This window comes from Cyprinodon tularosa, unplaced genomic scaffold, assembly GCF_016077235.1.
Source record: "Cyprinodon tularosa strain WSP-4 unplaced genomic scaffold, ASM1607723v1 ctg583, whole genome shotgun sequence".
In the NCBI taxonomy this organism is placed as follows: domain Eukaryota; kingdom Metazoa; phylum Chordata; class Actinopteri; order Cyprinodontiformes; family Cyprinodontidae; genus Cyprinodon; species Cyprinodon tularosa.
This window is the reverse complement of record NW_024039322.1, coordinates 761,976-786,917: the sequence shown is the minus strand read 5'-3', so window position 1 is coordinate 786,917 and position 24,942 is coordinate 761,976. Positions and strand designations below refer to the sequence as shown.

Below are 24,942 nucleotides of genomic sequence, written 5' to 3'. Positions count from 1 at the left end.
AAATTAAAATAAATGTATAATAAATTAAATAAAAAGTAAATTACTTTAAAAACCCAATATAAACTTTGTACAAAATATAAAGTAGCTATAGTAAGTGTAGTGAAATTATTGGGGTCCTATTAGGGCTGGGCGATAATTCAATAACGATATATATCGATCGATAGACATGTGGCGCAATAGAAAAAAAGAGAGTCGATAAAAGTTCAATAAAGAAACGCAGTTTTCCTTCCTTCTCATTGTAGCCTAGCATGTAGGTTTATGCTAGTCACTACTTTCTCCCAACCAATCACAATCGCGGACCCAGGCACGCCGTCACAAAGGGCCGCCCTCTCAGACCACAACACAGAGCACATGAAGATGCAGCAAGGAGAGGCGGAGGAAATTGTTCCAAAGAAAGGTTTTTTGTAGTTCACCAGTTTGGCAATATTTCGGTTATGGCAAGTCGGACAAAAAACAAACCACAGTCATCTGTAAAATGTGTAGGGAACCAGTGAAAACGAAGTCTGATAATACAACCAACTTTTTTTTATCATCTCAGCCGCTCACACCCGCAGGAGAAGAGCTGTGTAGGCCCCGGCGCGACTCTGCATCGTCCTCCAAGGAATCTTCGGGAATTTCGGGAAAATATATATTTTCAGTTCTGGGCAGTTTCCCACGTAGTTCTAACAATTGAGAGAAAAATGCTGAGGGGCCAGAAACTTCAAAGTAATAACTCAGGTTAAAGCAGGAAACTAAGCTGAACCTGGTTCAGCTTAGAAAAATGGGGGCGGCAGCGGTTGTGGGGGGTCCATTTATTTATTTGTTATATTTATTTTGGTCACTTTTCTGGTCACTTTAGTTTATTCTTTGTCAGTATTTAATAACATAACTCAGGTCTCTTAAGTTATATTTCTTTAAAACAATTTTGTTATGGTTAAAAAATTTGGTTAAATAAATATTTAATTGGAAGTCTGTGTTTGTGTTCTTTATTCAAATTAAATCATTTAGCAATATCATAAAATGTCCAGGCAGAGCTGCACAAAAAATATGGTTTCAAATCTTTTCAATAATTATCGATATCGATCAATATGCATTTTTTTTTTATCGATAAGCTTTTTTTCTATATCGGCCAGCCCTAGGTCCTATACTGCTTCCAGAATTGCTGCTTACAGGCCTTGGCTTGTGCAAATGCAGACATAAGTCCTCCAGATCCAAAGACCTTCGCACACTATACTCTATGGAAATAAGCACCAGTCCTGAAAGTCTCTCTTGAGACATGGAAAATGAATCATTTTCCTTCAGCTTAGTTACATAATTGCTTTCCAATTTACTGAACAATAGGCCTAAACCGTCTCCCATTCGCTAGGCTACATTCATTTTCATTAAGGGAAGTCATCCACCTGGGCAGGGCTGGATTTTGACTGGGCAAAGCCAATGTCAATCAATATTCCATCCAATCTGAATTTTTATATGCAGTTGTGCATCTCCTCAGTTACTATAGCGTTGCCACTTCATGCTCGCCTGTTGCTGTTTATCTACCGGGTGTACAGTAGCTGGCTCTCGGGGGCCCCCCAGCGGCTCGGGGGCTCCAAGCAGTTGCTTGGTTTGCCTGTTGACAAGGTGCGCCTCTGGCTATAATTAAAACATCTGATCAAACTGCGCTTCTTTTTTCTGTTTTCTGTCTTTTAAATAAATGTCCTGTCGTGTTTGGCGGATTCTGTGTTGAATTTATATCCAAACCTCCAGTCTGTTATTTCCGACTCCTCCCACTAGATTGCAACGTTGAGTCGTTTTTAACATTATCAGGCAGCTGTAGGAGGATCAGGTTCAAAATTACATGTAAAAATCTATCAGTTATTAAAAATAATTTTAAAAAGTAATATATATGGGGAAAACATGTTTATATACAGTGTTAGGAAAAAATAATGCAGAATAATGCAATAAATCAGTTAAAGTCATATATTTATATATAAATTGTAGTGGGAAAAAAAGTATTCAACTATTCACCCCAGTTAAATAAACGGAGATCGATGGATTTCACTCAGTCGGCATTTTATTTTCACATCTTTGCAAAGAGAGAACAGTTCATCATACAGCCCTTACTGCTCTGTATCTAGCCCTGTTCTGCTTGGGCAGAGTGTGCTCCCTAAGGAGCTACACTATATTGCCAAAAGTATTTGCTCACCCATCCAAATTATTGGAATCAGGTGTTCCAATCACTTCCATGGCCACAGGTGTATAAATTCAAGCACCTAGGCATGCAGACTGTTTTTACAAACATTTGTGAAAGAATGGGTCGCTCTCAGGAGCTCAGTGAATTCCAGCGTGGAACTGTGATAGGATGCCACCTGTGCAACAAATCCAGTCGTGAAATTTCCTCGCTCCTAAATATTCCACAGTCAACTGTCAGCTGTATTATAAGAAAATGGAAGTGTTTGGGAACGACAGCAACTCAGCCACGAAGTGGTAGGCCACGTAAACTGACGGAGCGGGGTCAGCGGATGCTGACGCGCATAGTGCGAAGAGGTCGCCAACTTTCTGCAGAGTCAATCACTACAGACCTCCAAACTTCATGTAGCTCAAGAACAGTGCGCAGAGAGCTTCATGGAATGGGTTTCCATGGTCGAGCAGCTGCATCCAAGCCATACATCACCAAGTGCAATGCAAAGCGTCGGATGCGGTGGTGTAAAGCACGCCGCCACTGGACTCTAGAGCAGTGGAGACGCGTTCTCTGGAGTGACGAATCGCGCTTCTCCATCTGGCAATCTGATGGACGGGTCTGGGTTTGGCGGTTGCCAGGAGAACGGTACTTGTCTGACTGCATTGTGCCAAGTGTAAAGTTTGGTGGAGGGGGGATTGTGGTGTGGGGTTGTTTTTCAGGAGCTGGGCTTGGCCCCTTAGTTCCAGTGAAAGGAACTCTGAATGCTTCAGCATACCAAGACATTTTGGACAATTCCATGCTCCCAACTTTGTGGGAACAGTTTGGAGCTGGCCCCTTCCTCTTCCAACATGACTGTGCACCAGTGCACAAAGCAAGGTCCATAAAGACATGGATGACAGAGTCTGGTGTGGATGAACTTGACTGGCCTGCACAGAGTCCTGACCTCAACCCGATAGAACACCTTTGGGATGAATTAGAGCGGAGACTGAGAGCCAGGCCTTCTCGTCCAACATCAGTGTGCGACCTCACAAATGCGCTTCTGGAAGAATGGTCAAAAATTCCCATAAACACACTCCTAAACCTTGTGGACAGCCTTCCCAGAAGAGTTGAAGCTGTTCTAGCTGCAAAGGGTGGACCGACGTCATATTGAACCCTATGGATTAGGAACGGGATGTCACTTAAGCTCATATGTGAGTCAAGGCAGGTGAGCAAATACTTTTGGCAATATAGTGTATGTGTGGTCTACAAACATCCTCACGCAGGATAATTGTGTGAGTAAATAAGATCAAATTTATATATGAAATAAGACAAACCTAAATTTTCCAAATCTAAATATATATATACTGATGTCTAAGTAATAAATTTTAATTATTATCCGTTTATTCCATTTAACTTTCACTAATATAAATTTCAATGTATTATTTTGTTAATGATTTATATTTGGGAGTCATTTATTTATTTCTTTATTTAATTTTAATTATGGCACGAATGTTAATATTTGCTGCAAAGCTGCTACCTTGATAAAAAGGAAGGAAAATAAGTACCCTGCTTTAAAGATGAAGGATTAAAAAAGGAAAGATCTCTAAAACTCACCAAATAGTGGAAGAGATACCTCAAAAGTAGCAAATTCATATTAAAACACCTAGCATGTGGTTAATGTGGACGTTGTTTAGCCTTTAATTTATAAAAGTATGGAGAACATTATAATGAGATTAATGTGCCTCCAGCATCTTGGTCTGTTTACGCCATTATTTCTTACAATAGAAATAGTCACATTATTTACATCTATGGAGAGCCTTGCTTTGTGTTAGCCATGTGCAAGATGAGGATCTGGAAGGACCTCCAGTTAAAATCTACAGGCCGCACTGCATAAAGCTTTTTTTTTTTTTTTTATTAAGCATCATCTTTATGTGTTTTTTTATTTTATGGAGCAGTAAGTAGCTGTGCAAAGTCTGCAGGATTCAGCAGGGAACTTGAAGATTTCCCATTACACAAGCTCTGTGCTCTGAACTGGGCCACCGCTCCTCTTTAGAATATGTCAACCCTTTATCTTGTGCTTAAGCTTTATGTACACATAGAATACATGATTAAAATTGTTACAATTATAGCAGAGGTGTTTATCTTTCTGTAACATTTTTTGTAAGATTTTGTACTCAGTTAGCAGAATCATCTCCATTCTTAGCCCAACGCATAAGTGGAGACCTAATCGTCTCAAAGAGGTCATTGTTTGCAGCTAAATGGGTGAATTGTTGTTTGGAAGAAATGACCAACAAAGACAGGAATTCATGGTCACACACAAAGACATCTAGTCTAGTTCATGCAGTATTCACTGAGCTGCATCACAACCACTGAGAGATTTATACTGGTGAAGTCTAGTGTCGACTAGTATCTGAGCATCTCACGGAGAAAGGTTTTGTTTTGCTAAACAGCAGGAGTCGGTTCTGATATATTTAGTAAACAAGAACAAACAAGCCAGGAAATGTTTGTCTGAATAACATGTCTAAAAATCAGCTTGGAAGAGTTGTTTATCTTTTTTAGAAAACTGGTCCCTGTTCAGCTGTGAAAGCCTTACAAAAAAAGGTGTGATTTTTTATGTTTTTGTTTGTTGGTTTATTATCAAATGTCAATTTTAAACTTGACATTTTTTTGGATTGCAACAAAGTTTTGCTGCCTAGAAATAAAAATCATTTAGGAAATTGTATTATTTTTCTCACATTTTTATTGAAGCAGTAGAAAGTTATTTTCAATCCAATAGATGAGTTCTACTGGAACAAGCTAACATGAGACCATATCTACATTTCCATTCCCTCAGCGGAAATATCTGGAAAGTGCAGATTTGAACTTTTGCATCTCGCTGTTGTTAGGCATCTTCTGCTGCATGTAGCTTGGGTTCAGGAGGGCCTCGTGAGCTTGGTCGAACAGCTTTTCTCCCAGCTCCTTCTTCACCCGGTCTCTCCAGGCCAACAGCTTCGGCCGATCTTCGAAAACATCCACTCCCACTGCCAGAGGCTGAAACATCAGAATGTAACAAAGGAATATTTCAGCCCAGGATCCGTGGAGCTGCAATCATCACTTTTCATGTAAAACAGAACTTTAGAAATATCTTAAATACATGAGAATATTTTCACATAATTACTCTGATCTAGAATAGCCTTTTATTAGACACTATATTAATTCAATTCAATTCAGTTTATTTATATAGCGCCAAATTCACAACACATGTCATCTCAAGGCACTTTACAGTTCAACCAGATCAAATTGATACAAAGTTTTCTATCTAAGGAAAACCAGTTGATTGCATTGACTCATTGACTCAAATACAATCCCCCACACTAAGCATGCTTGTAGCGACAGTGGAGAGGAAAAACTCCCTTTTAACAGGAAGAAACCTCCAGCAGAACCAGGCTCAGTGTGAGCGGCCATCTGCCGAGGCCGACTGGGGTTCAAGGAGACAGAAGCAGAGATACAAAAAGCAGCTGTAAAAGGCGGCCCCGTCCAGGAAACACACAGCCAGGCAGACGAGCTCCAAGGCAGCTCCCATGCCAGAGGACGAAGAAAGCACATCCACTCAGTCACGGTCAGAGAAACAGGACCACACTGGAAAACAGGCCGATCTCCAACATCTATAAACAAGGGTGTTGATAGAAGCAGCACAGCTGATGTTTCTTTCCAGGATGACGTCACAGCCAAACAGGAACAGACGAGGCAAAGCTACTCTGAGGAAAAGCAGAGAGAGCAGAAGGTTAGAGATTGAACTAACAGATTCTGCAGAATAGGAGAACAGAGAGAGAATGAAGCAGAATGATGAAATGGGGGTCCCTATGTCCTCCAAAAGTCTAAGCCTATAGCAGCATAACTATAGAGATAGCTCAGGATAACCTGAGCCACTCTAACTATAAGCTTTATCAAAAAGGAAAGTTTTAAGCCTAGCCTTAAAAGTAGACAGGGTGTCTGCCTCACGGACTAAAACTGGTAGTTGGTTCCACAGGAGAGGAGCCTGATAACTAAAAGATCTGCCTCCCATTCTACTTTTAGAAATTCTAGGAACCACTAGTAAACCTGCAGATTGAGAGCGAAGTGCTCTGTTAGGAACATAAGGAACAATCAGATCTCTGATATAAGATGGAGCTTGGCCATTTAAGGCTTTATATGTGAGAAGGAGGATTTTAAATTCTATTCTTGATTTAACAGGAAGCCAATGAAGAGAAGCCAGGATAGGCGAGATATGATCTCTCTTTTTAATTTTCATTAGAACTCTGGCTGCAGCATTTTGGATCAGCTGAAGGCTTTTAACTACAGTTTGTGGACTTCCTGATAGTAAAGAATTACAATAGTCCAGCCTTGAAGTAACAAATGCATGGACTAGTTTCTCAGCATCACCCCTGGACAGGATATTTCTAATTTTTGCAATGTTCCTCAGATGAAAGAAGGAAATTCTAGAAACCTCTTTGATGTGGGATTTAAATGACAGGTCCTGATCAAAAACAACACCAAGATTTTTTACTTTATTATCTGAAATCAGTTTAATCCCATCCAAATGAAGTGACTGGCTAATCAGTTTCTTTTTCAGAGACTCTGGTCCAAAGACTATAACTTCTGTTTTGTCTGCATTCAGAAGCAGAAAGTTAAGAGTCATCCAGGTTTTTATGTCTTCAAGACATGCCTGTAATCTATGTAATGGGTTAGCTTCATCTGGATTTATAGACAGATATAGCTGGGTATCATCAGCATAACAGTGGAAATTAATCCCATGCTGTCTAATAATTCTACCAATTGGGAGCATGTATAAAGTAAAGAGAATTGGTCCTAGCACTGATCCCTGTGGTACTCCACAGGTAACCTTTGAGCGTGTTGAAGATCTATCATTAACATGAACAAACTGAATTCGATCAGATAGATAAGATTTAAACCAGTCTAGTGCTGTTCCTTTAATTCCAACAAAATATTCAAGTCTTTCTAAAAGAATATTATGGTCAACTGTATCAAATGCAGCACTAAGATCCAACAGGACGAGCACAGATACAAGTCCATTATCTGAGGCCATGAGAATATCATTAGTGACTTTCACCAGAGCTGTTTCAGTGCTATGATGAGCTCTAAAGCCAGACTGAAACTCTTCAAAAAGTTCATTATGGTGGAAGTGATCGCAAACTTGTTTGGCAACTACTTTCTCAAGAATTTTGGATAAGAAAGGAAGATTGGATATAGGTCTATAATTGACCAAGTCATCTGGGTCAAGAGACGGTTTCTTAAGCAGAGGTTTAATTACAGCAACCTTAAAAGCTTTAGGTACATATCCCTGTAACAGAGATAGATTAATCACATCTAAAATGGAGGAGGAGATCAAAGGGAATACCTCCTTAAATAACCTGGTTGGAACTGGATCTAACATACAAGTTGAAGGCTTAGATGAAGACAATAATTTTGCTAATTCAGAGAGTTCAACTGGATCAAAGCAGTCTAAACCCGGTTCAGATTCCATGACTACCTCAGGTACAATCGCGGATAGAGGAGTGCTTATGATCTTATTTTTAATAAGATCAATCTTATTTATAAAGAATCCCATAAAATCATTGCTGCTAAGAGCAGGTGGAATGGACGGTTCAACAGAGCTATGGCTCTGGGTGAGTTTGGCAACTGTATTAAAAAGAAATCTAGGATTATTCTTATTCTCCTCTATTAATGAGGAGAAGTATGCTGCTCTTGCTTTACAAAGAGTCCTCTTATACAGCAGTAAACCATATTACTATTTTAATATTGATTTATTGATCATTTTAACCAGGGATGGGTATTTATCAGTGTCAGCAGTCGGTGTCAGTCAGGATTAGGGAAAGTGACATTAAGTTTGATATGACTAAATAATCCAAGTACTTAAACTGAAAAAATGCTGACTAATAGGTGATACAATGCTTACCGATTCTCACAACAGCACTCAGAAGTTAGAATGTAATGTAGAAAAGTATGTCGTTGCTTTTGTTCTATCAGTGGGTGTAGAGGTCATATATGAAAAATGGAGAATTTATTAAGGAAGCTTGAACGCGTTCAACTCAGAGATAATGTCACTCCAACTTCTATAGTAAATCAAATAGCCAGGCTGTGATGTAGGCCTGTACCAAGCTATGCTGTTGATTTAACCCAAAAGAAAATATGGCTTGAGCACGCTTCAACCAATAGAGGGCAGCATTTAGACTGTTTTATAACAAATATCGCGGAATTAATGTCAAAACCTGTGTAGTGATATAAAAATAGCATCTTTAAGGTCCAGTTTATACAGTTTACCAGCAAACCTGGCATTAATTGCTCTTTAAGGAGAATGTTACAGTTGCTGACCTAAAATGAGTGTTTTCTGCTATGAGTCCATAAATTAAAATATTCCAAAACTTACACATAAAACAGACACAAAAAAAAAACATAAAATCAGTCTAAATGGAAATATTTAGTTTGAATATGATTTACATTACTGGCGGCCTGTACCCCACCTCTCACAGGTAGACAGCTGCGCCCCTCGTGACCCCACTTGGGAATAAGCGTGACGGAAAATGGATGTATGGATGATTTACATTTGTATATGACTGGAACAAAGACTAGTTAATATCTTAAACTTATTACTATAGTTTTTAAGCAGTGTTGCCTGTGCTCATGTAAACAGTATGTTCTTCTAAATTATTTTTGAAACAGTGTCGTTTATGTCTTAGTGTGAACAGAGGACAACCAGGTTTAAATTACCCGCATCATCTCCACTATGGCCACCAGATCGGCCAGAGAAATCTTACTCCCAATGATAAACTGCTTGTTCTGCAGGAACTTTTCCTCCAGAAGGTCCAGGGACTGCTTCATATCCTCCATAGCAGCGTCCATCTTCTCCTTCGGGACTTCAGAGCCCATGACAAATGGATACATACCCTGCCAACAAAAATCATAGATAAAACTCAGGCAAGAACCGCAGTCTTATACTACAGTTTGGTTTATCTGAACTTGAACATACCTGTGGTTATTTGCTAATATTGTAAAATACAAAAAAAATCCATCACATAAAATTGAAATTTTCCCTGATATAATAAAGTCAGCAATGTATGAAAAACAACTTTGGTCCGCTAACGTATGGGTGGTGATTTCAGGTGGCATCTATATATTTTCCTGAGTGTAGGCAGTGTAGTCATGCTCTTTTTGCCCTGGATCAGAACCACATCTCCAGGGTTGCAGCCTCTATGCAGCATTTAGACACACTTAGGGTGTGTCTTTGATGCCATTCATGGTAATCATGGGGAGGCTACACCCAGGAGATTTAATGCTCTTAGTACTTTCACTAAAAAAAGATAGCAAAATGAGAAATAATTTCTTAGTGTATTTACCATTAATATGAGTAAATAGGTTGATATGCAATGGAATTAATGTTTTTAAAATTGAAATAAGGTAAATTGACCTTATGCACTTGAAATAAAAGACTGCAGTTGTTGTTCTTTTTCTTATTTTAAATGTAAAATTTATTACATTGGCAAAGTGCCTCACTTACCTGCTCAATTCAAGAAAAAAAAATGCACCGAAAGATTGACTTAGATTTCATTTTTTTTGCAGTGTAAAAGCCTGAATGAACCACTTACACTTAAAAAAAAGTATCCAAATAAACATTACATAAGATACCACTAATATCTCTTATTGGCTTTTTTGTCAAAGTATCTGACTTTTTTTTTTTTTTTTTATGAATTTGGGACATCAGTTAATACAAAATTTGCTTCTCATGAATATGTGAAATTAATCATAAAATACAATTTTTATCAGAAATCTGCTCTCTGTGGCCACAATATCTGTCTCTTTGATCTACAATGGCCTTTTGTTTCCAATAATTTAAACACAACAAGTTTCTCTTTAAATCTAAAATAATGTTTTAATCCTTTTCATCCTCTGTTCCTTTAGGTGGGGCAGGAAGGCTTTGCTCAGTTAGGTAAATACACAAACTTAAGCACAGGGGCAGAGAACTGTCCCTTTCATGTCCTCCTACTGCCTTCAGTTGAAGAACTTTCCAGATTAAACAAGCAGGTCAATTTCATTTTTTGCAGCAATTTGACCTGGCTATGTTGTTTTGCTCATATTAGCAGATTTTAATGTTTAACATAATATTAACATTCATTTTGTAGCAACAGTGTGTTTAGAAAAATGTGTAAAATAATTGTCATAACATCCTATTATATTTAACATATGATTTCAAGGCAAACCAAACATGTAGCCTGATTAAAAGATTAATTTTTCACTCTGATTAGTTGCAGCCATTTGCTAAAATCAATAACGTTTGTCTTATTGCTCATTAAAGTACATTCAGCCCCCATCTTGACAGTAAAAAAAACAAAAATGTAGACATTTTTGCAAATATATTAAAGAAAGAAAACCGAAATATCAAATCGTCATAAGTATTCAGTTAGTATTCACTCAGTATTGAGTAGAAGCACCTTTTTGAGCTAGAACAGCCATGAGTCTTGTTGGCAATAATGCAACAAGTTCTTCCACACTTGGATTTGGGGATTGTCTGCCATTCTTCCTTGCAGATCCTCTTTGTCTTATTTCCATTTTTGTGTTCTAGTAATTTGTTATTGTATTTGAGTTCTTAGATATTTTCTGTTTGGCCTCTTGTGTCAGTCTCCCTTTGCCTAGCTCCCTTCTTGTCTCTGTACGCACCTGCTCCCAATCTGCTAATTAGCCTGGTCTTTGTTTCTCTCGCCCATATATTCTCCTCCTGTTCAGCCACTCTTTACTGATTTGTCGTCATTTCTTTGCCCCGTTGTTGTGAGTATTCCTGGTTTGCAGTAGTTTAGGATTTTTGTAGATTTATGTTTTTGGATTTTCGCCTTTGTTCCCCTTTGATGTTATTAAATCTTCAAGAAACCAACTCAGCTTTTGTGTCTGCATTTGAGTCCTGTCAAACCTCCACCCCACTTGACAGGATGGTGAGCGTTGATGGACAGCCATTGTCACGTCTCTCCAGAGATGCTCAATTGGGTTAACGTCAGGCTCTGGCTGGGCCAGTCAAGAATGGTCACAGAGTTGTTTCCAAGTCACTCTTTGTTATTTTATCTGTGTGCTTAATGTCATTGTCTTGTTGGAAGATGAACCTTCGGCCTAGTCCTGAGCATTCTGGAAGAGGTTTTCTTCCAGGACTTGGCCGCATTCATATTTCCCACAATTGCAACCAGTCATCCTGTCAGTACAGCCTAAAAACACCCATATAGCAAGATGCTGCCACCACCATGTTTCACTATTGGGATTTTTTTGGGCAGGTGATGAGCAGTGCCTGGTTTTCTACACATATACCACTTAACATAAAAATTTCAAACCATCAGACCAGAGAATCTTCTTTTTCATGGTCTGGGAGTCCTTTATGTGTTTTTTGGCAAACTCTGTGTGGGCATTCATATGTCTTGCACTGAGGAGATGCTTCTATCTGGCTGCTCTGCCATAAAGCCCTGACTGTTGGAGGGCTGCAGTGGTAGTTGACTTTGTAAAACTTTCTCCCACCTACCGACTGCATCTCTGGATCTTTGGGTTCTTGTTTACCTCTCTCACCAGGCTCTTATCCCACGATTGCTCAGTTTGGTTGGACGGCCAGGTCTAGGAAGAGTTCTGGTTGTCCCAGACTTCTTCCACTTAAGGATTATGGAGGCCACTGTGCGCTTAGGAACCTTGAGTGCTGCAGAAATTATTTTGTAACCTTGGCCAAATCTGTGCCTTGTCCAAAATTCTGAGCTCCTTGGACAGTTACTTCAACCTCATTATGAGGTTATCCTATGAAGGAGCAGAACCAGCTCAGGCTCAGAAGAAATGGACACGATGTGAGTTTAATATGAATGTCATTTGACATTTCAGTTTTCTTTTTTAATACATTTACAAAAATGTCTACATTTCTGTTTTTTCTGTTAACATGGGGTTCCGAGAGTACATATATTAGACATAAAATGAACTTGTTGATTTCAGCAAATGGCTGCAATGAAACAAAAAATGAAAAATTGAAAGGGGTCTGAATACTTTCCGTACCCATTCTAAATTATTGAGGTTGCAGCATGAAGTCTATACCAACCCTGAGCATGGTGACCTTTGAGCAGTGAAGTCGAAGATTCAAGTGCTGCCAGGACAAGTATTCATTAACACGTGCTCCCTGCTGCAGGTCAGCTGGAAACCATTGGTCTGCCACAGAACATTTCTGCGCCAGGTATTGTAGGATGGCAATGCTGCAACACAAACAGAGCAAATGTTTCAGAAAAAAGGATCACGATATCCTTATGTCAGGCATTTTTACTGAGATCATAAGTCTTGAAGAAAAAAAAGTCTAACATTAAACTTTAAACAAAAAAAATTATTTGCTGGAAAGAGACCTGGAAAAGGGAAAGTTTGTCCCTGCTTCATCCTCTAAGGTTATAACAATGTTAATTCAGACTCAGGTAGAGCAGCCTGAAATGTTACTGAAGTAAGAAAACTGTATGTCTTGAAGATAATATCTGATCTAATAGAAGTACTCTTAGTACATTTTCCTCGGAAAGCAAGTGTTTCTATTACCCTTTTCTGTGCAGGAAGAGTTTGGCTTCGATTTATACGGGTGAGGAATTCAGACCTCCCAACTTTATTGTTAGGCCCAGAACAATAAGATCCAGTATTCGAGGCGGACAAACGGTTAGATTTCTCAAAAACGTTATTGGAAACAGAGGAGATAACAGGTTAGTGACTATGTCTGTCTAGAGGTGAATGACGAACATGTGAGTCACTAACCTGAACTATAAGTTCAGTTTGAGTCCACAGGGTGAGGTTAGTTCCAGCTGGTCGGCTGCCAACGTGACACAGCGGTTGACGCACAAACAGTCAGGAAACAGGAGACATCATGAAACTGAACCAAGCAGACAAATGTAGGTAGGATAATTTAGAGGGTGAAGCCAAAGCCAATGGCATGACATGCTTGGTTGTTAGAGCCATGAGGTCAGAGATCCAGTAAGGTTCAAAGGGAGAATCCAGAAAAGAGTCCGGGAACAGTTCCAGGTACGATACACAGACAGGTAGTAATCCAGCAGGAGTCAGAAGACAGGTCAGGCAAACAGATCAAATGGGGACAGGCAGGCTCAGAGGCCAAGAGGCAGAACAGGTCCGGATCAGGCAATAAGAATACAGGAATGCTAGAAAACTTCTCACCAAGGCTCGAAAATAATCTGGCTCTGAAGGCTGGCTAAATAGAGACTAAAGCAGGTGGATCAGATGAGCGGTAACATGAACTGGGCAGGGCTAAGCAGATGACTGAAATGAGTAATCGGACCAGACATTAGTGCCAAAATTGTGACATTTATGGGAACATATATTTGAGCTGGCCCCTTCCTCTTCCAACATGAAGAGCACAAAGCAATTTCCATAAAGACATGGATGACAGAGTCTGGTGTTGATGAACATGACTGGTCTGCACAGAATCCTGACCTCAACCCAATAGAACTAATTTGGGATAAATTACAGCAGAGTGATAGTCAGGCCATGTTGTCTAACATCAGTGTGTGACCTAACAAATGTGCTTGTGGAAGACTGGTCAAAAATCCCCATAAACACACTCCTAAAGTAGTGAGCAGCCTTCCTAGAGGAGTTGAAGCTGTTCTAGCTGCAAAAGATGGACTGACGTCATACCCCTATGTGAACCCCTATGTATAAGGAATTGGATGTCGCTTACTTACTTAGCTCATATGTGATTCACCTGAGGCAGGTGAGCAAATACTTTAGGCAGTATACTGTTTGAAACAGATGCCTTCAGCTTAGCTCCATGCGTCTTTGTGAGGGAGGTGGTTCATGAAATAAATCAGTGAGCTGGCTTTAAAAGACAAAGCACTAAATACCTGCTTGATGGGTGAACAAACACAAGGTTCTGGGTTTTAGGTTAAAGGCTACAAGCAGCACGATGGGCTCCATGCAAGAATCATTTATACAAAAAAAATTAATTCTGAAATTGTTCATGCAAGCCAGGGTAAAGTGCTGCATTCACCATTTTTCTACTGTTTCTTATCATCTTTCAAGTACGAACAAATTATCAGAGTGCTACAGACTTTACATATAGAGCATCTTGCGCAGTGAGTCAGCTGTCAAACCTAGTGTTCAGTAAATTACTACTTTTGTTGTTTCTTAGAGGCAATCTTTTTGTATTTTATTAGGCTACATGAATAAAAAATATGCAATTCTGCAATTAGTAGTTAAATTTGTATTTGCTGACGACACTAAACCTGCAGCAAGCATGTCGGTATCCAAAGGACTCTGGTTTGATTTCAACAAAAGAAAGAACAGTCAGAGATCAAACTACCGGTACTATTGAAATGACATCTGGAAGAGAAAATGGATTGAAAGTTCAGCAAAGCTCCTCTAACGGTAAGACATGGATTCATTTCACTCCTTTGCAGCTCCTTGGCCTTGTTTTTACCCTAAATGTGGAATGTTTAGGTCTGTCTGAATTCATCAAGTTAGAGTTTTACTGTTAACATTGTTTTTGTTGATGAGAGTGAGAGGAAGGGATGACAGACGTGGTCTGAAGATGTACAATATTTGTGAGCCTGTGTATTAAACAGAGATTTAGCAGAATACAATGCCGTTTTGGTCAGTGGCGAACTGATATTTAGCGTTTACATCATATGTTGAACTTCTTGCCCCCATCAGTAGTTTTCATTGACTGTCTTGCTTTTGCTAGACATGTTTTTGACATAATTTTTGCATCAAATGATTTTCCTTTTTATTATTATTTTATCTTACTTCTGTAACCATGCAACCACATCATTTACAGTTCTTGTTACTTATTTCACTGCTTTGCTATGTTCTGGTCTTTAAATGCTGCTCAGCTCTTAGTCAGCTGAACCTGACTAAGAGCTGAACAAGCGGTGAATGAATACCGTCTGATAGGGCGGTAGTTATGGAGATTTACAGTTTTTGAGAACTCTACACACAGGTGTAGGCTAAGGGACTGTTTGTTGAGCGTTTGTTTAAAACTGGTAAAGTCTCTCTTCTTCTTTAAAGCCATTTGTGTGAATGAACACCGTCTGACAAGCCCTGGAAGTCGTACCCTGATATTAAATTATTGGGGAGTTAATTATGGAGATTTACATATCTTCCAAACGCTCGCTAACTTAGCCTACACAAAGGTTGACTGCATCAGCTCTACCAGTATCATTTACAATCATGTGCTGAATTTAAGAACATTTGTTGAATCTGATGCCGTGCACTCAAAATGCTTTGTAAAATCAATAATCTCTCAGATTATCATCTGACATTTGGATCGGTAGGCTATTAAACAGAGACTGACGAGACCTTTAGAGAACAAAGTGCTGCAGCATCGCCTCTACCTTTCTGTGAGAACGAAGCTGTCGTCCTTCAGAACAGGAACCTTCCTGATGATGCTGAGTTCTCCAAACTCCTTGGTGTACTGCTGTCCTGAAGTAGAAACACAAATCAAACCACAGAGCTCTTGGATTTACATCAGAATAATCTCCTCGCTAAAAAAGAAAAATAATCTGTTAAACGTACATGTGAATATAATCGTTAGTATCAGACTCAACATGTCTGATTAGAATAACATTGTTTTACCTGCCTGGAAATGTGTTTAAAGTTGGAGAGGTAGGGGTTAATGTAACCGTACTCCACAGCTTACTGTGTTGGACTGAATACCTTTCTGGGTGAAATGTAAAAATATAAACTGAAAGCTCCCCAGAGGTTTCTATAAGTTAGTTCAGAAAAGGTTCATTAACTCCAAGTTATGTAGCACAAAGTTAATCTGCTGTCCAGATGAGGAAGTACACACATGCAGCAAATAATGTTTACACACCAGTAAGTCTGTAGGTTGTTTTCTGTCTGTGTTCATGTCTTCAGTTTGAGGTTTAATATGCAACATGAGCATTTCTTTCTAACTCGTTTATCTTACCTTGAAAAAGGTTGATCGACTTAAACTCATAAGGGATTTTCAGAGCTTCTGCGAACAGGTAGACAGCACGGCATGGTGAGGAAAGCAGGTCCAGGTAGAGCTCCATGATGCTGCGGTTGCTTGGTGTCCACAATGTTCCCCTCAGTGTGCTCAGTTCTCCTTCCCTACCGCGCCTGTTATCCCCTTTGCCCCAGCGCCCAGCCTCTCCTCGCTGGAAGACTCTCATGTAAACGATGTGAATAGTTCAAAGTATACCAGCTATCTGGGCTGAGGAGTTTGACCTTTGACCTTGCCTTAGTCCAATAATTTGTAAACACTGCTGATAATCACATTTTTATCTGTTATGACATGCCTCTGTGGGAACTACTGTTCCTTTCATACACGGTTTACAGCAGTAATTACAACTAATTTTTTGAGACATGATAATGAGGAAGATCATGATGAGGGTCAAGCTGTAGTCTGTAGAAGCCAGTAGAAAATGTAAGGTTAATGGTGGAGAATGTTAGCCTGACGTAGTCCGACTCAATTCTAGTCAGAATATGAGTCTGATACTGCTCCATAGAGCTGTGATTATGGGGCGTGTTTCAAACGAACCAGGAAAAAAAATGCCTCTGCACTCAATTGGATAGACCTTCAACCAATAAGAGCAACGGAGTGCGTGACGTATGTTAAGTGACCAAGGGAGCCAGCTGATAAATTAAACTTTTGCCGAATCCCTTAGGAAGGACGCCAAAAACATCTTTCTTTTCAACAAATGCCTTGATCGCGTTTCTCTGTTCCTCTTTTAAAATTAATTTGCTGTCGATATCTTCTAGAACAGACCTAATAGCAGAATCTACTCACCCCAACTCTCCAGCGGCAGCCATTGTTGTTGTCACCCAAGTGCGCTTTGGTCACGTGGTTGATTATGTTACTGTTGATCATCTGTCCATCATCGTATAAAGCCCGCCCTGACAATTTGATTGGCCCGCCAGATATTGTGCGAGCATACTCGCGCTACTACTGAGCAATGCCAGACCGAACTTCCCGACCTCAAACGTTATGGGCGGGACTAAGTTCGGAATGGCACCCAGGCTAGGAGAATGTAAAGCTTTTGATTCTAATTAAAATGTAATGTGTAAATGTAAATACCTTTATTTTCCCATGATGGGGAAATTCACACTCTGCATTTAACCCATCCCTTTGGGAGCAGTGGGCTACCATCATGTGGCGCCTGGGGAGCAGTGTGGGGTTAAGGGTCTTGCTCAGAGACCCAGATTGCAGGCTGTGGGGATCAAACCGGGTATCTGCAACCTTCTCAGAGCACAAGCACACTGCTCTAACCACTAAGTCAACACTCCCCTTTTGATTTCATACTTTCATTTTAGTTTAAAAGAATATAGGCCTCTACTTTATTACATGATATGCCTTTTTTGGCTCTTGAGGGCTGGTAAATTGGCTTGATGGGCCAGATTTGGTCCATGAGATTAATACGTGTGGTTTAGGGCCTTACATGGAAGAACACACTCAGGAGACCAGGAAAAGGTTATAAAGATTTATTAACAACAAACTCTAGAGGGCGTGCTTCGGTGGCGCAGTCAGTGGTTAGCGCACTGATCTATTTACGGAGGCCTTAGTCCTCGACGCAGCTGACCCAAAGGATGTAGATGTGGTCCTTTGCCGCTTGTCTCTACCCCTCTATTCTACCCACTTTCCTGTTAGCCCACTGTACAAAAAATGAGCCAGGTAAAAACTAATAACCCACCAATAAAATTTAGGTGATCACCTGATCCAGGTCTGTTCTCTGTGACAGGAAGGCAGAAGTTGTAGTAGACAAAATAGGGAGATTATAGGGCTGATGAGAATTGAGACCAATCATAAGAGCAGACAGATTTATTAAGCTCCTATCCCTGAACCTTTCAGAAGGGTCAAAGGTAAGAACTAGTGCTGTCAAAATTATCGCGTTATTATCGCGTTAACGCGAGGCCATTTTAACGGCGATAATTTTTTTAACGTGAGATTAACGCTATGTGGTTTTATGGTACAATTTTCCAAGTACATCCCGCTGCAGCCTGCGAGAAGGCGGGGCTATTTTCCCCCAGTCTATGCATTTCTCATAGGCTTCAAGAGCGGAGCTCCTCAAGGAAAAAGACGCTCATACACTGGGTGACGCTAGTGCCTTTTCTTTAAGCCCCACCACCAACAAACAAGTTGAGTGTCTGCTAACTAGTAGCAACCTGAAATACGCTGAGAAAAAGATTATTGAGGTGAAATGGAATCTGCTACGGCACACTCTGTGTACGCCACAGGTCGGTATCGCGTGTGTGTGGGTGGGTGTGTGTGTCTGTGTGTGGGTGTGTGGGTGTGTGTGTGTTCTCATTTTTGTTAAGAGGCTGAAAAGTAACTTTCTAGAGCATAGACTACCTCCATCTAGTGATGTCGGTCTATTGATTTTGATGTATTGATTGAAAATTGTTCATTATTATCTTGGTTAATTAACATCTAATGTTAACTGTACTACATTTTATAGCAGTAGGGTAAAATGCTTGTCTTTGTTCAAAAGACTGTATTAACTGTAAAGACTGTCTTTTACATCAGCCTGTTTTCAGGGCCTTTTTTTGGCTACATATTTGTTATTTTTTGCTACATGCCTCCCCATCTTCTTGCCATATGTTTCTATGGCATAAATCAGTGTCTGTGACCTGTTTTCATTTAAAAAAAAGAACATTGGCACAAACCTAGCCTGTATGTATTTTTTGTATGTCATCGAGAGTATTTAAATGATTTTCAATCAGAAAAAAAATTTGCGATTAAAATGCGATTAATCGCGAGTTAACTCAGGCATTGATGCGATTAATCGCGATTAAAAAAATTTAATCGATTGACAGCACCAGTAAGAACACTATTGCAGTTAGAAGAGGAACTAAGGACTGCTGTGCTGAATCCAGGCAGCCTTCAGCCTAACAGACACCATTACAGAACATGAATACGCATAAATGACCAAAACTTCAAGATACATTTTTGTTGTAGCAATGCCTATACTGTAGTGGGACCATGTCAAATCTAATAATAAAATCAATAAAGAGATTTTCTATTCTGTTCTATTCTAAATATCAGCCTCTGAACTGATATTGCTGTGGGACAAGTCTTGTTTTTACAAAACAAAAAAACATCTCCACTCTATAATGCTTTTTTATAATAATGCAAACAACTATTTCCATCTAATCTGATTGAACTTTTATCTCCTTCACAGGATAGAGAGACTGTGGTGGGATTTATGGATGGCTGTAACAAAAAACTATCCTGCAAAGTGTGGAACGTCTCAAATACATTGCACATCTTCCTGCTGCGCTTTGTTTTTCTTCCCTGGCGTCACAGAGACCTCCAAAGTTTTACTGAGGCTTGTCTTACATCCCCAAGATGGATTTCATTTTTTTTTTTGCACGCTTTGTTACCTTGCTCTGTTTTTAGCTCCACCTTTAAGACTGGATGCTGCTTCCTGAGTCTCAGCCCAATCCAGATCACCTGCAGAATATTTACGGCATGTGAAGCTGCACTTCCGGGCCTCTGGGCCATTTATCTGCCATACACCTCTGTGTTCATTGTAGAATCTAATGGGCTGTTACGTTGCTGCCATGTAAACCTGTTTAGATGTTTTTATTAGGGGAGAGCTGCCTTTTTGTTAAACCTCAGTTTTCTCCTGTCTATGTGCTGTTAGGTAGGTTATTTTGTAGGTTTGCATATTTTGGTTTCATATTGAGAAAGGTAAGTCCACTTTTCTTTTTCTTTAGGGTTGTTTTGTTTGTTATTTTGGCCTGAGCCTTTACCATTATTTATTTAAACAAAATGGCAGAATAAACCTATTTAAATGCCCTTTTGACTCCTCATTCCCTGTCTAAATTTATGTTGGTCCCTTATACCTCCCAGACCCAGTCAGGGGATGTAACGGTAGGAACAATCACCCTCTATGCACAGTGGGTAATATGACTCACCAGCAGTTGTGGGACTTCGGACTGCTACAAAACAGAACAAATGAGGATATAAATGTAAATCCAGAAATGGTACTCAGTTTTTACACAAGATTTCTTACAAATTGTAAAAATCTATGTTGTCTTAATCTAGGAACATCCAGACCTTATCAAAGATTGGGAGAGTGCTCTGCACCGTGATGAGACTGATCAGCAAACTGGACGGGCTGTTTCTGAGTGTCCCTCTCCTCTAAATGACCACGAAATGATAGAGCTTCAAGCCATTGTGCATCTCACTGCCCCTTCTGACTCTTATGCTACGTTCACACACCTAAAGCAGCAGAGGCAGCAGAAGCAGCTACTGTAGTTTACATAGAAAAGTCAATGGTTGACGTCCATCTTGGCGCAGCAAAAGGTACTGCAGCGAGTTTTGAGCTTCTGAGCATCTGACGCTCTGTGAAGGCAGCAGCTGCTGGAGTTGGAAAAATACAGAGCACTATGATCATTCTTCTATAACAGCTTATTAACGTCTAAAATAACTTAAAATGCTGAAACCTGCCGACAACACATGTTCGCTTTTATTATTCGTATGCCTGCCATTTGGATTACGTACATGAAAAAACGCCAACATCTACTTCCAGCCACCCAGAACAGCAGCGGCAAAACGTGAAAAGGTGACCGGGCCAGAGGCCGCTGTTGAACGGGATTCCTAGTGACAGAGCACCGCCGGTGTACGGGGCTCTGAGCGGCTCTGACACCGAAACAATATTTGAAGGCAGGATGGTAATCTTGATGAACTGGCTGAACAGATAAAGTTTTCAGGCGGGCTTTCTCACTTAAAAACATTTAAACTACTTTTTACCCACTGATCACAGCAAATATAGCTGCCATTGTTACAGGCAAAGAAAGGATAGGGTAGCTCCAGCCAACGAGCATCAGACCCACTTTTCCCGCCATGCAGATAAAGCAGCAAAGATGCTTCAGTCGCGCATCAGAACTAAACTTGTACAAGCATCAAAAAAATGAAGCAACATGTGCGTTTTTCCTACTTCTGCTTCTTTAGGTGTGAGCGTAACATTATGCTACCTTCACAAAACCTAGCATCACACACAAAATGGCAGGCATATTTCTGGATATGTGCTCATTATGTCTAACAAGCCATAGAGTCTAAGCTCTTCCCTTAGCTGCTGCAAAATTGGGGGAAAAAACTCAGATTTGCATGAAGTACGATTGATCTGTTGATAAAAATAGGCAAACTATAATGTACAATTGAAAATTGCTCTGGAATATGTGGGGGGATGTAATTTTCTAGATGAAATGTACAAAGTTAGCATATAACTGACAGAAATGAGAGTATAAAAAATGCCATTATAGGTTGTTTGTTAATCAACTTTATATTAAAAAATCAAGAGCACATAAAGACAAAGAAATTTATAAATTTATAATTTAATAAAGGATCAAAGCCCTATGTAAAACTTGAATGTTACCCATTTCACATTATAAAATCCTTCTTTTACCCTTTCTGAGCAAATGTCATCCTTTTACTTTTTCTACTATTGCCCAAAAATGCCTTTTTATGGCTTAGATAACCTGCAAATTAAAATGAAATCCTTTGTAAAGGGGAGTCGTTAGGGTCATTGCTGGCTTACGCACTCCTTTGTAATGTGGAGTCATTAAGGGAGTCCACACTAATCTAGAAATTTGAAATGAGAAAGCTTATTGGATGGGAAGCAAAACGCCTTCAAACTTTGAAAAAGTCCAGTTGGATTTTTTTTATCCGTTTTTTAGAATGATCATGACCTGGATGACTGAAAAGCTTCACCAACACAGATTGATATAGAAAAGTATTTTTTGTCATCATGCCCATTTACACTTTAAAACCTATGTTATTAGTAATTGCTTTATCTATTTCAGTTTTAGGGAATGAAGCTCACCTCTGACAGAATCACCTCTGTGACCATTTGTTTGTCAACAACTCCACTGCCAGGGACATACAGGAAGTTTTGAAGCCATGTGATGAGAACCTGTCTCTAACAACAAGGGAGGCCGTTATCATGAGAGTGTTGTTAATTGAAATTGACAAGACATTTAATATGATTGGTTAGATGATTTTTTCTGTATAAACAATAACTGCCTACAGTATTTAAAAAAATATACAACAAATAATTCAGAAAGGAAGGAAGTATGATTCCCTGCAGCATTCTTTAAGAATACAGCACTAATACCTGCTTCATTGTAAAGCTCCTTCAGTTCTGTATTTTGACATGGGTTTAAAATGAATTACATAAAGCAATGACAACGTACCATCATGTCATTAAAAGGGCAGACATGTTCACTGTATGACTTTCTAAGGAGTGCATCAAACCTTTTGTGTTTCCACAGATATATTATGTGTGACAGAATTTCACCAATCTGTCATTTCTTTTCCAGCTCCTGCAAGATTTTACATTAATCCTTTATAGGGCATTCAATACTTTGAAAATCAAAATTTCAAGCAGGTAGTTGGAATAATGGATAATAAGACTTTATTATCTTTGTAGCATTAAAAATATTTATATTTTGACGGCAAAAAAATGAATATCAATGTAATAACAAGAAACACCAACTTGTCTAAATATATTAAGAAAAATAACAAAAGTGCTTCTATAACAAATTAATGAGAAACACTCTCAGAGTGAAAGAAACACATTTTTTGGTCCAACATAACCTTACAGGCATTTATGCTGATATTGGCACTTACATTTTTTTAGTTTATAAACCTAAATATAATTTTTAATTAGGATTATTCACTTTTTAACTGTACTTTTTAAATTTTTAATTAGCTTTTTACCTTTTTTTCTTGACTTAACTTTTTTTGTTCAACTTAATTTACAATAGGTAATAAATCATTCAAGGGCTCTTCTTCGATAAGATGTACAGCCATGTAGCAGCATCTTTGCTGAATGGCTGGATATAGATCTTATGCTTCTAGCCCTCCAAGGGAGACGGGGGGAGGACTCCATTTGTAAGGTGTATGCAAGTGATCAAAAATGGTAACCTGCCTTATAAAGTATAAACAAAATGTTTGCTGACTAAAGAGACCAAAAGTATAAAGAGTTCTCTTTTTATTCAATTAGGATGATCAGCTTTTTAATAAATTTTTTTTTAATATCATTCTTCCAAAAACATATATATATATATATATATATATATATATATATATATATATATATATACATATATATATATATATACATATATATATATATATATACATATATATATACATATATACATACATATATATATACATATATACATACATATATATATACATATATATATACATATATACATATATATATATATATATATATATATATATATATATATATATATATATATATATACACATCTATTTCTATATATATATCTGTATCAATATATCTATACATAGATATATTAGGTCATTAACATAAAATACAGATCTTTACAGGAAGGTGAAAATATCTTATTAATAAAGATTAAAGTAAGGGTCATCAGTTAAAAGGCCTCTCTGCTGCACTCTGCTGGTCAAATTGCAAAAGTGCAGGTTATAAAACTTAAAAGCAGCACCATTCACAACAGATATTGATGAAAATTGGTCATTGCTAATCTAAAGTTAAGATCTTTGTCCCCTCCTTACTAGTGGCGTCTCCCGTGTGAAGCCAAAATGTTTCATAGTCTTTAATTGAAGAAAAATCTTAACTATAATGGAGCAATCAATATTGCACTTTTTGTTCTGAGGAAAGGCGATTTGGTTTGTTATGGCAGGGTTTCACAACCTTTTATGACTTGTGTACCTCTTTGGGCATTTTGTCGTACCATGAGTACCCCTCTCAGTCAAAAGCACTGATGATTGTTTAAAGTGGAACGTACAATAACTGATTAAAAAAAAAAAAACTATTTTACTTCATCTTTTAACCTGAAAATTTATTTATTAGATATTTTCTTCATTCCATCTCAAATAAGAAAACAACATAAATATGTTGCCTAAAAGAACAATAATCATAGTCAGACTGACTTAATTAGTTGTTTTCATCAAGACACCTGAGCTGCTTTGATGAGCTCCGATAGCTCAGTGTGAAAAACAGCCGATCCCAGGCTGGTCTCTACATGAAGTCTCTGCCTCTTTTTGGTTAACTCAGACATCTAAGAAAAATGTACTTTTTGGTTGATAAAAACTTGTTTAATTTTTCTATATGGTCATCACAAATCAAAACCTATCTCCATTTTATTTTACAACCTAAGAAGTAAAATATTTTCATGTACCCCTTCCAATGCACTGGCGGACCACTAGGGGTACATGCACCCCCAGTTTGGAATCACTGTGTTATGGTGCCAAAACACTAAGTCATTGTTTGATGTGGGATTCCTTCATGCATCTTTGAAATAAAGAAATAAAAAGAATAATTCTCCTTATTTTTCAACTTTATTCTCATAATATAACAACTTGACATTATTCTCGAAATGTTGCGACTTTATTCTTGAAGAAAATCTCTAGCCTGGCCGTAATACTCTGTTATTTCTATATGGGCTCTGATCGTAATGGCGATCAGAAAAAAGCGCCTCTCTCATTCAGAAAGAAATTTATTTTCAAATTCAGATTCAGGTTTATTGTAGTATATTTCAAACTACAGTAGAAAACCTTAGAAAGTGAATGCAAACAGTGACTAAACTCACGTTAAGTTGAGGATTAAACTATGGGCGTTTCTCAATTCACGAGAACGCGAGTACGTACTCGCATTCTCGTCAAGTCCATTCTTGGCGAGAACGCAGGAAGATCGGACTTGACGAGAACGCGAGCACGCAAGCACGTATTTGTATTGGAGCAGAAGCGTACTCGTGACGTCATCACAGGCAACGTTGTTCAGCATTTCTTTAACAGTCAAAACTATTTATTCCCTACACAAAACATTTTGAAA

General features: G+C 38.7%; 1 protein-coding gene across 1 annotated transcript; it reads right to left on the bottom strand.

Moving 5' to 3' along the window:
- Positions 1-4,841: 4,841 nt before the first annotated feature.
- On the bottom strand, positions 4,842-16,293 carry LOC119797437 (glutathione S-transferase theta-3-like). The gene is made up of 5 exons (XM_038306505.1): positions 16,053-16,293; positions 15,478-15,565; positions 12,207-12,357; positions 8,867-9,043; positions 4,842-5,149 (listed from the first exon to the last, which is right to left on the bottom strand). The coding sequence occupies exons 1-5, from the start codon at positions 16,276-16,278 to the stop codon at positions 4,949-4,951; spliced, it is 843 nt and encodes a 280-aa protein (XP_038162433.1). The 5' UTR covers positions 16,279-16,293; the 3' UTR covers positions 4,842-4,948.
- Between the last annotated feature and the right edge of the window lie 8,649 nt (positions 16,294-24,942).